The 14577-nt window shown below is 37.4% G+C and overlaps 1 protein-coding gene across 1 annotated transcript in view; it reads left to right on the top strand.

The window, feature by feature from the left end:
• CENPI (centromere protein I) overlaps positions 1 to 14577 on the top strand; it is a gene marked incomplete at its 5' end in the record, with an annotated part of 55391 nt that overhangs the window by 22304 nt on the left and 18510 nt on the right. Inside the window, 5 exons of the mRNA XM_081042877.1 lie at positions 5543 to 5637; positions 8993 to 9128; positions 10612 to 10736; positions 11997 to 12045; positions 12168 to 12386. Of these exons, the coding sequence (XP_080899003.1) occupies positions 5543 to 5637; positions 8993 to 9128; positions 10612 to 10736; positions 11997 to 12045; positions 12168 to 12386 (624 nt within the window). The remainder of the gene's footprint in view (positions 1 to 5542; positions 5638 to 8992; positions 9129 to 10611; positions 10737 to 11996; positions 12046 to 12167; positions 12387 to 14577) is intronic.

The following is a 14577-nucleotide window of genomic DNA, read 5'->3' as shown; positions in this document are numbered from 1 at the left end:
ATATTCTTTTAAAAAAGTCAGTGTTTCTGTGGCACTTGATTAAATAGAAAGTTCATTGATTTCTTTTTTTCCCCTTTTTTTTAATTAAATTTATTGGGGTGACAATTGTTAGTAAATTTACATAGATTTCAGGTGTACAATTCTGTATTACATCATCTATAAATCCCATTGTGTGTTCACCACCCAGAGTCAGTTCTCCTTCCATCACCATATATTTGATCCCCTTTACCCTCATCACCCACCACCCACCCCAAAATCAGCAATGAATCTCCCTTTAGGAAGGGAGTCAGATTTAAAAAGGTATTATAAAGAAATCAATTGTCGCAGAACATAGACACAGACAATTGATTTCTTTATAATACCTTTTTAAATCTGACTCCCTTCCTAAAGGGAGATTCATTGCTGATTTTATATTTTCCGTCTCAAAGAAGGGGTTTATATTCTGTTCCCATCTGAGCAGTGGGGAGCCACGACAGTGTCCAGGTATTGAAGTGGGATGTGGAAAAGTATTCACAGGAAACAGTGCCCTAGCTGAGTGGCAAGACAGAGCCCTGATATGATGAGAGTGAGAAGACAGAACAAGCAGACTTTGAAGACTATGCAGGTGTTGGTTTAGATTACCATGGAATAGAGGTTCTGGAAACTGCAGTTGAAAGATTTGGGAAGGATGGGATCAATGAAAGGGGGAAAGAAACACAGAGAAGTATAGGGTACAAGAAAATACTCGAGTAAAGCAGCTTTCTTTTACACCTGAATGTGAGGTGTCAATTTCTTGTCTAGATAAGAAACATAAATGCCCAAACCTGTAGAGAATTTTTTATGAGAGTTTGAGCCAAACTGATGACCCGCTGGAAGTAAGATCTCAAATACTCTGCAGTTTATTTTATACATATGGGGTTAAGGACAGTTACATAAATGTGGGAGAAAGCGAGGTCCAGCTTAGTTAAGATTATATGATTATAAGATTATACATATAAGATTTTATATATATATATATATATATATATATATACATATTATAAGATGATATATATATATAAGATTATAAGATTATATGGTCCCTTGAGGGGTCTGGAAAAGAGGATTACTCTCTTTCAAAGGCGTGTTAACCCAGATGCATGAGAACAATGGTCAGGGCCGGCTTAAAAATCTTTTCTTAGGATTGCTTTGGCTATTCACGGTCTTTTGTGGTTCCATACAAATCTGATGACTTTTTGTTCTATTTCTTTAAAAACTGCCATTGGGATTTTGATGGGGATTGCATTAATTCTGTATATTGCTTTGGGTAATATGGCCATTTTGACTATGTTGCTTCTTCTAACCCATGAACATGGAATGTCTTTCCATTTCTTTGTGTCTTATTCAATTTCTTTAAAAAATTTCTTACAGTTTTCAGTATCCTTGGTTAAGTTCATTCCTAGGTATTTTAATCTTTTTGTTGAAAACTAAGAAAAAAGAACAGTGCTGGAGGTATCACACTCCCTGACTTCAGCTTGTACTAGGGCAACAATAATCAAAACAGTATGGTATTGGCAGAAAAACAGACACATAGACCAATGGAATAGAATTGAAAACCTGGAAATAAAATGACATAAATATGGACAGATAAATTTTAGCAAAGAAGCCAAAAACATACAATGGAGAAAAGACAGCCTCTTCAATAAATGGTACTGGCAGAATTGGATAGCTATGTGCAAAAGAATGAAACTGGACTGCTATCTGTCACCGTGTACCAAAATTAATTCAAAATGGATCAAAGACCTAAACACAAAACCTGAAATAATAAACTGCATAGAAGAAAACATAAGTACTAAACTTATGGACCTTGGGTTCAAAGAGCATTTTATGAATTTGACTCCAAAGGCAAGGGAAGCAAAAGCTAAAATAAATCAATGGGACTATATCAAACTAAAAAGCTTCTGCTCAGCAAAAGAAACCATCAACAAAATAAAGAGGCAGCCAACCGAATGGGAGACTTTGGCCAACAATGCCTCCGATAAGGGGCTAATATCCAAAATATAGAAGGAGCTCATACAACTCAACACCAAAAAAACAAACAATCCAATTAAAACATGGGCAGAGGACTTCTTTCACTTAGCATAATGTCTCTAGGTCCATCCATATTGTTGGAAATGGTAAGATTTCATTCTTTTTTATGGCTGCTTAATACTCCATTGTATAAATGTATCACAGTTTCTTAATCCACTTGTCTATTGATGGGCATTTCGGTTGTTTCCATATCTTGGCTAGATACCTAGGAGTGGGATTGCTGGGTCATAAGGTAGTTCCATTTTCAGTTTTTTGAGATACCTCTATACTGTTTTTCATGTGGCTGCACCAGTCAGTCTGCAATTCTACCAACAGTGTACGAGGGTTCCATTTTCTCCACATCCTCTCCAGCACTTGTTTGTTGACTTATTTATTTATTTATTTATTTGATTTTTTTTTTTAATTATTGGGGAAGGGGAACAGGACTTTATTGGGGAACAGCGTGCACTTCCAGGATTTTTTTCCAAGTCAAGTTGTCCTTTCAATCTTAGTTGTGGAGGGCGCCGCTCAACTTCAAGTTATTGTCCTTTCAGTCCTAGTTGTGGAGGGCACAGCTCAGCTCCAGGTACAGCTGCCGTTACCAGTTGCAGGGGGCTCAGCCCAGGAGTCAACCGGCAACCTTGTGGTTGAGAGGACGTGCTCCAACCAACTGAGCTATCCAGGAGCTCAGCGGCAGCTCAGCTCGAGGTGCCATGTTCCATCTTTGTTTCAGGGGGCGCTGCCCACCATCCCTTCCAGGACTCAAGGAATCGAACAGCCAACCTTGTGGTTGAGAGCCCACGCTCCAACCAACTGAGCCATCCGGGAGGCAGCTCAGCTCAAGGTGCCATGTTCAATCCTAGTTGCAGGAGGCAGAGCCCACCATCCCTTGCGGGACTCGAGTTGAACCGGCAACTTTGTGGTCTCTGAGAGCCTTCTGGCCCATGTGGAAATTGAACCTGCAGCCCTCGGAGCTAGGAGCACTGAGCTCCAACCGCCTGAGCCACCGGGCCGGCCCTTTTTGTTGATTTATTGATGATAGCCATTTTGACTGGTGTGAGGTGGTATCTCATTGTGGGTTTTATTTGCATTTCTCTAATGATTAGTGACAGAAAGACAAATACCATATGATCTCATTTATATGTGGAATAAAAAGAAAAGAGGAAATGAATGAGCTAATCAGAAACAGTCTCAGAGACATAGAGGAAAAACTGAGGGCTGCTAGATGGGAGGGGATGGGAATAAGGGGGAAGGTGAGGGGATTAGTAAGCACAATTGGTAACCACAAGATTGCCACGGGGATAGGAAAGTCTATTTGGGGAATGTAATCAATAATGTAAAGATTTTGTAGGGTACCCGATGGACACTTGTCTCATTAGGGGACCACCTCAGGGATGATGTAGATGCCTGATCATTGCACTGTACACCTGAAGCTGAACAATAATGAATGTCAACTACAATTTTATTTATGTCTATATATATATGTCTATATATGTCTCTATATATATGTCTATATATATCTATATAAATATATATATAAATGGTTACAAATACATATATATATATATATATATATGGTTACAAGAAGTGGAGTACAGCATTAGGAATAGAGACAGTGGAAATGTATATGGCTGTATGGGGTGTCAGGGGTAGTAGATGGGGGAGGGGGAATATCACTGTGTGAGGGATATAAATGATAAATGTCTATTACATTGTTTTGTACACCTGAAATTCATTTAAAATAAATAAATAAATAAATAATGGGCAGAGAACCTGAGGAGACATTTCTCCAAAAAGGACAAAAATGACCAATAGACCTGAAAAAATGCTCAACATCACTAATCATCAGAGAAATGCAAATAAAAATCACAGATATCACTTCACCCCAGTTAGAATGGCTATCATCAACAAGACAAACAGTAACAAGTGTTGGAGAGACTGTGGAGAAAAAGGAACCCTCATACACTGTTGGTGGGAATGCAGACTGGTGCAGCCGCTATGGAAGGCTGTGTGAAGGTTCCTCAAAAAATTAAGAATAGAATTACCATATGACCCAGCAATCCCTCTCCTGGGTATCTACCCAAAAATCTGAAAACATTTATCCATAAAGACACGTGTGCTCTAATGTTCATTGCAGCTTTGTTTACGGTGGCCAAGACATGGAAACAACCAAAATGTCCTTTAATAGATGAATGGATAAAGAAGTGGTGGTATATATACACAATGGAATACTATTCGGCGGTAAGAAAAGATGAAATAGGACCATTTGTGACAACATGGGTGGATCTTGAGAATATAATGCTAAGCAAAATAAGTCAGACAGAAAAAGCAGAGAACTGTATGATTTCACTGATATGTGGTATATAAACCAAAAACAACAAAAGAACAAGACAAACAAATGAGAAACAAAAAGTCAGAGATACAGACAATAATTTAGTGGTTACCAGAGGGCAAGCGGGGAGGAGGGTGGTAGATGAGGGTAAAGGGGATCAAATATATGGTGATGGAAGGAGAACTGACTGGGTGGTGAACACACAATGAGATTTATAGATGATGTAATACAGAATTGCACACCTGAAATCTATGTAACTTTAAACAGTTGTCACCCCAATATACTTTAATTAAACAATATCATCAACAACATTAAAAAACCTCTTACTAAAGAAGTTAGTCGTATGCCTGGGGCTTGATTACCCACCATAACCTGCCTAGTTAGGAATTTATAATCAGAACACCCTGTGAGGTGATTTTTGTTTACTGAACTTGTATATACCCTCCTTTTCATCCACATTCTAAAAAATATTAATTGAACTGTTTCTATGAAGTAGCAGCAAGCACCCTATCACTGAAGATGCTCAGATATAGGGCCATTATTTATTAAGGATGTTTAAGAAAGCTTTCCTGTAGTAGGTTTTGGGATGGCATGAATTGTTTTCAAATTTATAGATGTTATGATTTATCCTCATAAATGCCCCGGGCACCCTTCTGTCAAGACTATTTTTGTGTGTGAGTGAGTCCCTGGAAAATCAAGGCAAGGCCTGAGAAAGGAAAGACTAGAATTGTTTGTTACCCAGTCACAGAAGACAAGATAAATTTTATGACCATCAACAAGAGAGTAAATTGTAGGCATAGACCTAACAAGGTGAAAAGGGTGGGAAACTCTTACCTGTAGCAACTTCAAAGGATCTCTGAGAAGAGACAACAAGGGGTGGGTGATGTTCTATTTGATGATGTAATATATGTTATAAATGAATGTAATTTAGAGAAATAGAAGTCTGTTCCTGGGCTGGTAAGCTGGGGTCAGTCCTGTAGAGAAAATGGCCAAATAAACTTGTATTTGCATTCGTTTGTCTCCTGGAGACTGATCAGGTTGGAGCAGCAGCTATTGGTTTCTGAACTGAATGAGCTCACCTCCTCGGTCCCTTCTACTTCTAAGCCTCTGGTTTAGTTTGTTCGTTCTCAATGCTGTGATATGTCTGAATGATTTTATGAATTTTTTGTTTTGCCCCCTCAGTGTAGTGTTCTTGAGAGCCTGAAAGAGCTACTGCAGAATTGGCTGTTGTGGCTTTCTATGGACATCCACAAGAAAACTGTGCCGGACAGTCCTCTGTGAGTTATCTTACTGCCCTCCACAAGACGTGATCTGTATAAAACATGTTTGCATATGGTATTTAATAGTGTGGCATGAGACCTAGTTGTTTTATGTAAATGTTTAGTCGTATTTTTCTGATTTTTTTGTTACCTTTCACTCTCCTTCCCCAGAATCATGTGAAGAAGGTTAATTCTTCAAGTGCTGTTATGTTAGGTTGTTGCAAAAGTAATTGAGGTTTAAAAGGTTAAAAACAATTGCAAAAAACGCAATTACTTTTGCACCAACCTAATATCAGAAAGCATTGCCTAAGCATCTAGTAAGTGACTTCAAAAGGTTAATATAGCAAAACATTGGAGAGTTGACATTAGAGCTTTGACTTCCATTCAGATTAGCTCACTTTATAAAATGTATTCTTGTATGTAAAGTCAATTTTGATGATGGCTAGGAAAGTCTGTAATTTTGCTGTACAGTTTTGTTTTTCTGTTTCTCTGCAGTATTTTGGAGATAGATAGATAGATAGATAGATAGATAGATAGATAGATAGATAGATAGAGATAGGTATTATATATATATACACACATATATATACGTGTGTGTGTATATATATTTACATATATATATATATATAAATTTATTTTCACTTTGTAATAAAAAAGAGCCCTGAGTTTCCATTATGTTGATTATTGTTAAATGTGTGCTTTACCCTCAAAGTGAAAGTAAAAGGCTGAATTTCAAGGAACTGCCTAATTAGGTTGTTTTCAAGCTACATAAAATCTTTGGCTTCCCCTATAGTTTATTATCAGCCACATGATTTTTTTAACATTAATTTTTTAAAACTTTGTATTGTAGAAAATTGCAAACTTAATCAAAAGTAGAGAAAATAGTATGTTACCCCAGTGTATGCATCATCCTGCTTCAACAATTATCAACTCATGGTTAGCTTTTTTTCATCTGTGACACCTCTCACTTTCTTCTTCCCCATACTAGGTTTTTTTAAAGCAAAACTTAGACATCATTTCAGCCGTTGAAAAATGATGCCAGTATAACACCTAAAATAATAGCTCTTAATATCTTCAAATACCTAATCAATGTTCAAATTCCCTATATCAGTCATATTCTTTATAAGATAAGGGTCCATTAGCCTCAGTTGCAGATAGCTGGTGATTAGCTTGGTTAAAAGAATGGCCGAGACTTATTTTTCTTCTTTTTTTAAAGATTTTTTATTGGGGAAGGGGAACAGGACTTTATTGGGGAACAGTGTGCACCTCCAGGCCTTTTTTCCAAGTCAAGTTGCTGTCCTTTCAGTCTTAGTTGTGGAGGGCGCAGCTCAGCTCCAGGTCCAGCCGCCGTTGCTAGTTGCAGGGGGCACAGCCCACCATCCCTTGTGGGAGTCGAACTGGCAACCTTGTGCTTGAGAGCCCACTGGCTCATGTGGGAATCGAACCGGCAGCTCTCAGAGTTAGGAGCACGGAGCTCTAACCGCCTGAGCCACCGGGCCGGCCCAAGAGAATTTTTCTATATGTACTTTTCCTTGTGATCTCCTACTTGAATACGAGAATGGAGAATAGAAGCTTCTTGGGAGTAGCTTGAAACTTTTTAATTCTTCATATTCATTGCTGTAATCCTTCTGTATATCATGTATATGTGATCACTTTTGGTAGGAATAGAGCATTTGTGGGTAGTGAAAGCATCTTGTAATGCTGTGCTTCTCAATGTGTGGTCCCTGGACCAGCAGCATCGCCATCACTTGGGAACTTGTTAGAGCTGCAAATTCTCGGGCTCTACCCTAGACCTACTGAAGTAAACTCCTGAGGTAGGGGCCTGTAATCTGTAATTTTGGTGCAAGCTAAAGTTTGAGAACCACTGTCAAAGAAATTCCATTTAAATGCTTAACTTCTTCGAACACCTCAATTCTATTAAGAATAGTATGTTTGCATCTATAATCTTCGGCCAGCTTCCAAGGTAAGTCTTAGGTATCCCGATACAGGTGCTTTACAATTTCCATATTTTCTTTCCAAAACTCCTGGGATTCCCCCCCCTTTTTTTTAAATTAGTGTCATATGTTTTAGGAGGGCATTTAAAAAGATCTTTCTAAAATTCTTAAAACAAATAAAGGAACATAAAATGTAGATAACTTTGTTTATCATAATACTACTTGTCATTATATACTATAGCTCTTAAAAGTTCTCAGTAATTCCTCCTATTCTGGGGATATAGGTGTAATGTCATGTCTCCATCTCATGACTATTTGCCATATGACTGTCAAAGAAAGAGTAAATTATAGTCATAAATCACAGGGAGCAAAAGGTGGGAAACCATTTTCAGCAGTGGGTCTCCAGGGGGCATTTTTGGTTGGCATGGTAACTGGGAAGAGGGTGCTGCCATCATTAGTAGGTAGGAGCCAGGGATGTTAAATATGCTGCAATGGGTGGGGCATAGGAGGCAGTCCTGAGTAGCAAATTGTTTCATCCAAAATGCCAGCAGCTCTTCAAAGGATGCTGTTCTGAGCAATCTCCATTGTTCAAATTATCTCAGACACATTTACAAAGTACTGGCAAAAATCATCAAATACAATTTTGCAAATGGCCGGCTGACTGTGTGGATGTCCACCTGTTTGAATGGCCTCCTAATGTTTTCCGGCTTGCTCTGGCACTGAACTGTCATGGTGGAGGGGAATGACAGAATCATTATCATCGATTCCCTTTTCCTTATGCATAACCATTGTTGGCTACGTAGATCACAGGGTAAAACTATGACATCACATTTCTAGGTCTTTTCCTAATCTACTCAACAGTGGATTGAAGGACAGGGGTAAGTAGATGGATGAATTGAACCAATTATATCCATGATTTAAAGAGATACAGTTCATTGATTTGGGAAGAATATAAAATACCCAAGAATGCTTTTTACTAAAAGAATGAAAGATGCCAAAAATTTTACTAATTTAGGATTGAACTGGATTCCAGTTAAATGACAGAAAATATTTTAACAGCATTTTAGCTCAGGAATGTAGGCAAAACCAGATTTTGATTTGTGTACTTAGAAACTAATTTGCTGACTGCGGTGGTCCCTGGACATTGGGTATTATCTAATATTATCTAAAGTCTGTCTGGAGCTTAATGTTTTATTTCTCTGGTATTTATGAGTAGAGTGTTACAGAAGATGTTCTATGAATTGATCTTAATGGTTCCCTAGAGGGCTGTATAGTCTTATGATTAATCACTGGTTTTAAAAAAAAGTGAATTATACATTGGAGCACTGATCATTTACTGAAACCCCTAACAACTTTTGCTGTATATTATCCAGCTTTACCTTGGAAATTGGGATGACTTTTGCTAATATGAATCTGATTGTCCTGGTTTCTTATTGCAGAGAGACGACATTCGGGGGATCCATGAACTCTCTGTCTAAACTTATTCACTATGTAGGGTGGCTGTCCACTAATGCAATGCGCTTGGAAAACAACAGTACTTTCCTGTTACACTTTGTTTTGGATTTCTATGAGAAGGTAGTACACGTCTCATTTACCCTATTTAGATTGTTGTGATGGCTTTCTGCTGTATTTGTCTGTTATTTAAATTTTATTTGCAATCATTAAGTTGGGCTTTGACCTTATTAGCATAGTTAGAATGACCTACATATTTTGAAGGTAATGATTCTATTTTCACCTGAAAAACTGACTTTCATAAAACAAATTGGAAAAACAAATGCTTTTTTGGGAAAAGTGCAAGTACCACTTTAATAGACATTCTCGTGTATGATGCTGGCCCTAGGCAGAAGTCTGTCTCTAGCATCACTTTTTGCTCATCCTTAACCCCTGGCAAAAACTGAAAGTACCTTCAGCTCTCCGCTCCACCTTTCAATTGCCTTGTTTCTCCCAGTACCTATGATTCTGGTCCTGTTCTATTGTTTTATAGTATTTGTTCTGGACAGAACTATTATCTAGGAAGTAGCCACTAATCTCAGTTTTTCTGGCCTCCTGCCTTCCCTAGTACCTAGATGTCTTGTGTTGTATTTGCTTAGAAGCATGTTCCTTTGTTTTCCAGGTTGACAGCTAGTTAATATGATAAATCATTATTTATGGGACTTAAGGAGAAAGAGATGTTCCCTTCCCCTTTCTCTCCAACTCTAAAATCTCTCCCCCTAAAAAAAAGAAAGATTTGAATAATCTTCTAAAAATAATCCTCTGTGATAAGTTTGATGTTTGGTGAGACACGAGGTTAGACAATTAAGTTCTCAAACTCATCCTAGAAAAAGTGCTACATACCTCATTGCTGAATATCACTATGGTCACCTTCTAAGTACTCCCCTTGGGAAGCTATGCACCAATGCCAGTGCCTAGTCACCCTTGTGAGCAATTCTGGAACTCTTTTTCTGGAATGGCCATCAGAGCTGTCATCATATTACCCTTGATGTCCTGAATGTCATCAAAATGTCTTCCTTTCAATATTTCCTTTATCTTCCGGTAAAGAAAGAAGTCATTGGGGGCCAGATCAGGTGAGTAGGGAGGGGGTTCAAATACAGTTAATTGTTTACGGGCTAAAAACTCCCTCACAGACAGTGCTGTGTGAGCTGGTGCATTGTTGTGATGCAAGAGCCTTGAATTGTTGGCAAAAAGTTCAGGTCGTCTAACTTTTCCATGCAGGCTTTTCAGCACTTCCAAATAGTAAACTTGGTTAACTGTTTGTCCAGTTGGTACAAATTCATAATGAATAATCCCTCTGATATCAAAAAGGTTAGCAACATTGTTACAATAAGTTCACGAACTTAATTGTCAGACCTCGAACTTAATTGTCAGACCTCGTACTTTTGTTTTGTGTTGGTGAGGTACATTTTTAAGCAGGTTTGTGGCTACCTATTCTATGTATGAGTCGGGCACTCTCCAACCTGGTGTTATATCGCTTGTTCTCTACTGATGATTCCTTGGGTGAACTTGGTTGAAGGGTTCTGGGGAATAATCTATATACTGATGTTATCATTCTTCCCAAAAGGTGTGTGACATATATATAAACTATAACCTTCCATTAGTGGTGTTGTTTCCTCCTGGAATCTTCTATCTCGCACTCCTCAGTCTGGATTCCAGTATCCTGAACCAGCTCTGTTACATTATGCACAGGTACAAAGCCTTTTTACTGGTTTATGAATTAGTACATCATAATTTTATCTTCATTTTTCAAGTGTGAATTTATAAACACTATAATAAATTTGTATATGATACAGTAAAATATTAAACAGTAAAATGACTAGCTGTTTTTTGCCTGGGCCTATGGAAATAGGAAACATTCCATTCTTTTGGAAATGACCTTCCAAAATGAGGCTATTTTAACTGTGGTTTGTTTGTTTGTTTGTTTGTTTGTTTGTTTGTTTTAACATGAATATGGGGGATATAGATTTTAAAAATTCATAGTTAAGAATCTTTGGTGCAGTGGTACTGCTGCACTCAGCATTTTTAATTCTCATTGCTGTGTCTTAAAAAAAAAATAGTCATTTACTGACAACTGGTTTAGGTCTCTGTAGCGTCTCTAGGGAAAATAACATTTTCTGAGGGGTGAGGGGGTGTTGCCAGTTACATGAAATGGTATTATTTCTGGTTCCTTCTACTTCTTTCACTTATGGACTGAAATGACTCTTTTTAGTCCATAGGTGTAGACTCCTTTAGCATAACTTGCAGGATTATGCCAAGGTTAAAATTTTTAAAAACTAATTAGATAATAGTTCTCAGGCAAGAAAAAGAGATTGCAGTTTTAAATTTCCTCTTTATCCTTTCTACTGCACCTTTTTTCCACATTAAGAAAACATAGTCTGTATTAGTGACTGCTTTTTATTTTAATTTGATGGGGGAACAGTGTGTTTCTCCAGGGCTCCAAGTCGTTGGAGGGTGCAGCTCAGCTCTAAGTCTAGTCGAGCCCTCCATCCCATGTGGGAATTGAACTGGCAACCTTGTTGGGAGCTTGCACTCTAACCAACTGAGCCATCTGGCCGCCCCAGATTGTCTTCAATCTACTTGTGGAGGGCGCAGCTCACTGGCCCATGTGGGAATCGAACTGGCAACCCTGTGACTGACTGTTTTTGAGCCTCTATTAATTCTTTGACAGTGAAACATTAAAAGCATTTCTTTTATTGTTTTCTCTTTTGTATAACTTGAATACAGTTACATACATATCTTAAATATACAACTCAATATTTGAGCCACTAATGATTTTTATTCCTTGAGGAGAATGTACCAAAACAGGTTAAAAACCTTAACTGGACAGTTGGATATTTATGTATGTGCATATCTGCATGTATTTACATTTAGAATACACACTTTTATTTACGTTTTACATTTCAAAGGCATTTAATGTTAAACGCTCATTCTGTTTGTTCTCCCTTTTAGATACCGTAAAAATTTAACAGCTGCAAAAAAAAATGAGTTGGTACTAAAGGTATGAATGATAAACCTCTGTGTCACCATTGTTTAAAAATTGGGTATAGATATTTATGATCTGTTGGGAATATGAAGGAAAGGAAGAATAGGTGATAATGACATTTTTTTCTTTCCCAATAGTCAAAATCAGAGTTCATATTCAGCAGCAAGACCTATGAAGAATATAATCACTATTTGACAGCCATGGTTGGTTGCCTGTGGACATCCAAACCCTTCCAGAAAGGATCATATATTGACCCCAAAGTCTTTAAAAAAATTGGAACAGAAAAATATAAAAACAGTTTAAATTTGGTTCAACACCCTGCTCTATTGAGTTATGCTGTTTCCTTTTTGCTACAGGTAAGGATATGTAGATTTTATATGGGAACACTATAATGGCAGAAATAGGAAGTGCCATAAATTTAATGTGTCTAAATTGCAAAACGTGTTTAGTCATTCCTTTTTGAATACCAGCTAAATTGTGGGCATCCTGGCAGGCTATAGGGAATCAAAGTTAGCTTAAGTAAGTCTCCAAGAGCTTGAACTTGTGGCAGAGACAGACTTGTAAGTATTACTGCATTACGGAGTGACAAAGTGACAAAAGGTATAGTTGTGAGAAAGCTGGGGGAGTGATTATTAGTTCAATTCTGCTTGAGTAGAGGTGGTGCCAGGTAAGAAAAGTCTGCAGAGAAGTGGAAGCTCTCATAAAATCCTTCTAGACAGACGGAAAATGTAGGCTAGATAATATTACAATTAAAGTTGGAGTCTTAGTCAAAGACTGTTGATTATTTACTAGATTGATGTCAAAATACAGGAGGAGTTGGGTGGGGGTCCTCTTAGGACTTTATTATCGCCTTGTCATTTCCAGCATTATTAATGACTTGAGGAAGAACTCAGTGTGCATATCAAATGTGTGGATGACACAACAGGGTAGGATCACAAACACACTAATAGTCCGGATTTAGAATTCCCTTTAACAGACTGGAACATCAAGAAATCTAACAAAATTGGGGAAGTTGTATAGAATGGAAGAGGTATTCATTGAATAAATGTTTAATATATGCATGCAGTGAACCAGATACTGTGGTAAATAAGACACATCTGGGTGTTGCCCTCATACAGCTTATGGTTTAATCGGGGAGGTAGTCATTAAACAGACATCTTAGAGTAAAGATCGATGAATAATATATGGAAAGTACAGAGAGTGGTAAAAAATATACAAGGGTGCTAATCCAGTTCAGGCTTTACAGAAGAAGTGATGCTAATTGGAGTTTTAAAGAATGAGCATGAGCTTGCCAAGACTGGAGCAGTATTTGAGGGAAAGTGCAGATAGTGGACGGAACAGCAAACTTTTTCTGTAGAGGGCCAGATTGTAGATATTTTGGGCTTGCAGGCCATGTGGTCTCTGTTGAGACTACTCAGCCTTTTTCATTGTAGCATGAAAGTGGCCATAGACAATTGGTAAGCAAATGGGCATAGTCGTGTTCCAATAAAAGTTTCTTTACAAAAACAGGCACTGGGCTGTGGGCTATGGTGTGCTGACCCCTATTTAGAGCCTGCCATGTTGGAGGAACTTAAGTAGGGCTTGAACAGGGATTCTACCCTGACTGAGCAGCAGCAGTTCCCAGAGTGTCTTTCCAAAGTATACATCCCTGATTGCTCCCACCGAGATTCTCTTTTAATAACTCTAGGGTGACATCAGGATCTGTTTTTTAATATAATTATTCTGATCAACAAGGGTTGAGAGCTGCCAGGCTAGACTATATAGCATGTTAGGAAATAAGGATTTGAAATGTAGTCAAGGACCAGATGGTGAAAAAAGTAATATGTGTCCTGCAAAAACCTATTGATTGTTTTCAATATTTGAATGAAAATTATATTTTTAAGTACATAGAGGAATTTCAGAGGTCATATAGTTTAGTGATTTTCTGATATTCCTCTTTTTTTTCTTGCCTTCATAACTTGCCTGATTTATCATATAATATGTAAAAACTTGTTTCAACTTGATGGTATTAGTATTACTATTAATGAGACGACTGCATAAAATTTGAAATAATTTTGTTCTTTTTGCCCCTGGACTGAATCCTACTACAAGTATAGAGTGCACATGCTATATTTTACATATAGCTGAGTACATTTGTTTCAGTTTGTTTTTATGTTTTAGATATTGCATTTTTTTCTTTTTGATTCGGTTCAATACCTAGAATATGTAAAGCATTTACATGGTTACAAATTCTAAACTATAGAAATCTCACTTCTGTCTTTGTCTTATTTTGGATTCATAATGAATGCAATTGTATGTTTTAATCACAGCCATCTTCAGAATTGAACGACAAAAGAAGAATAGGAAAGAAAGCAAATTTAACATCTCTAATGCTTCAATACACCTAGAGGAGACATGAGTATTTGATATAACATAAGGACCATATCTAAAGCTCTCTTAGAAACAGGAGATTTTTTTAAACCAAAGATAATACGAAAACTAGTATTTAAAAAAAGATTTTTATTAAAGTTTAGCTAACATTCAATATTATATTAGTTTCAGGTGTAC

The sequence above is a fragment of the Rhinolophus hipposideros genome (assembly GCF_964194185.1).
Source record: "Rhinolophus hipposideros genome assembly, chromosome: X".
Classification (NCBI taxonomy): domain Eukaryota; kingdom Metazoa; phylum Chordata; class Mammalia; order Chiroptera; family Rhinolophidae; genus Rhinolophus; species Rhinolophus hipposideros.
The sequence above is the reverse complement of the archived record's forward strand: the minus strand, read 5'-3'. Positions and strand labels throughout refer to the sequence as shown.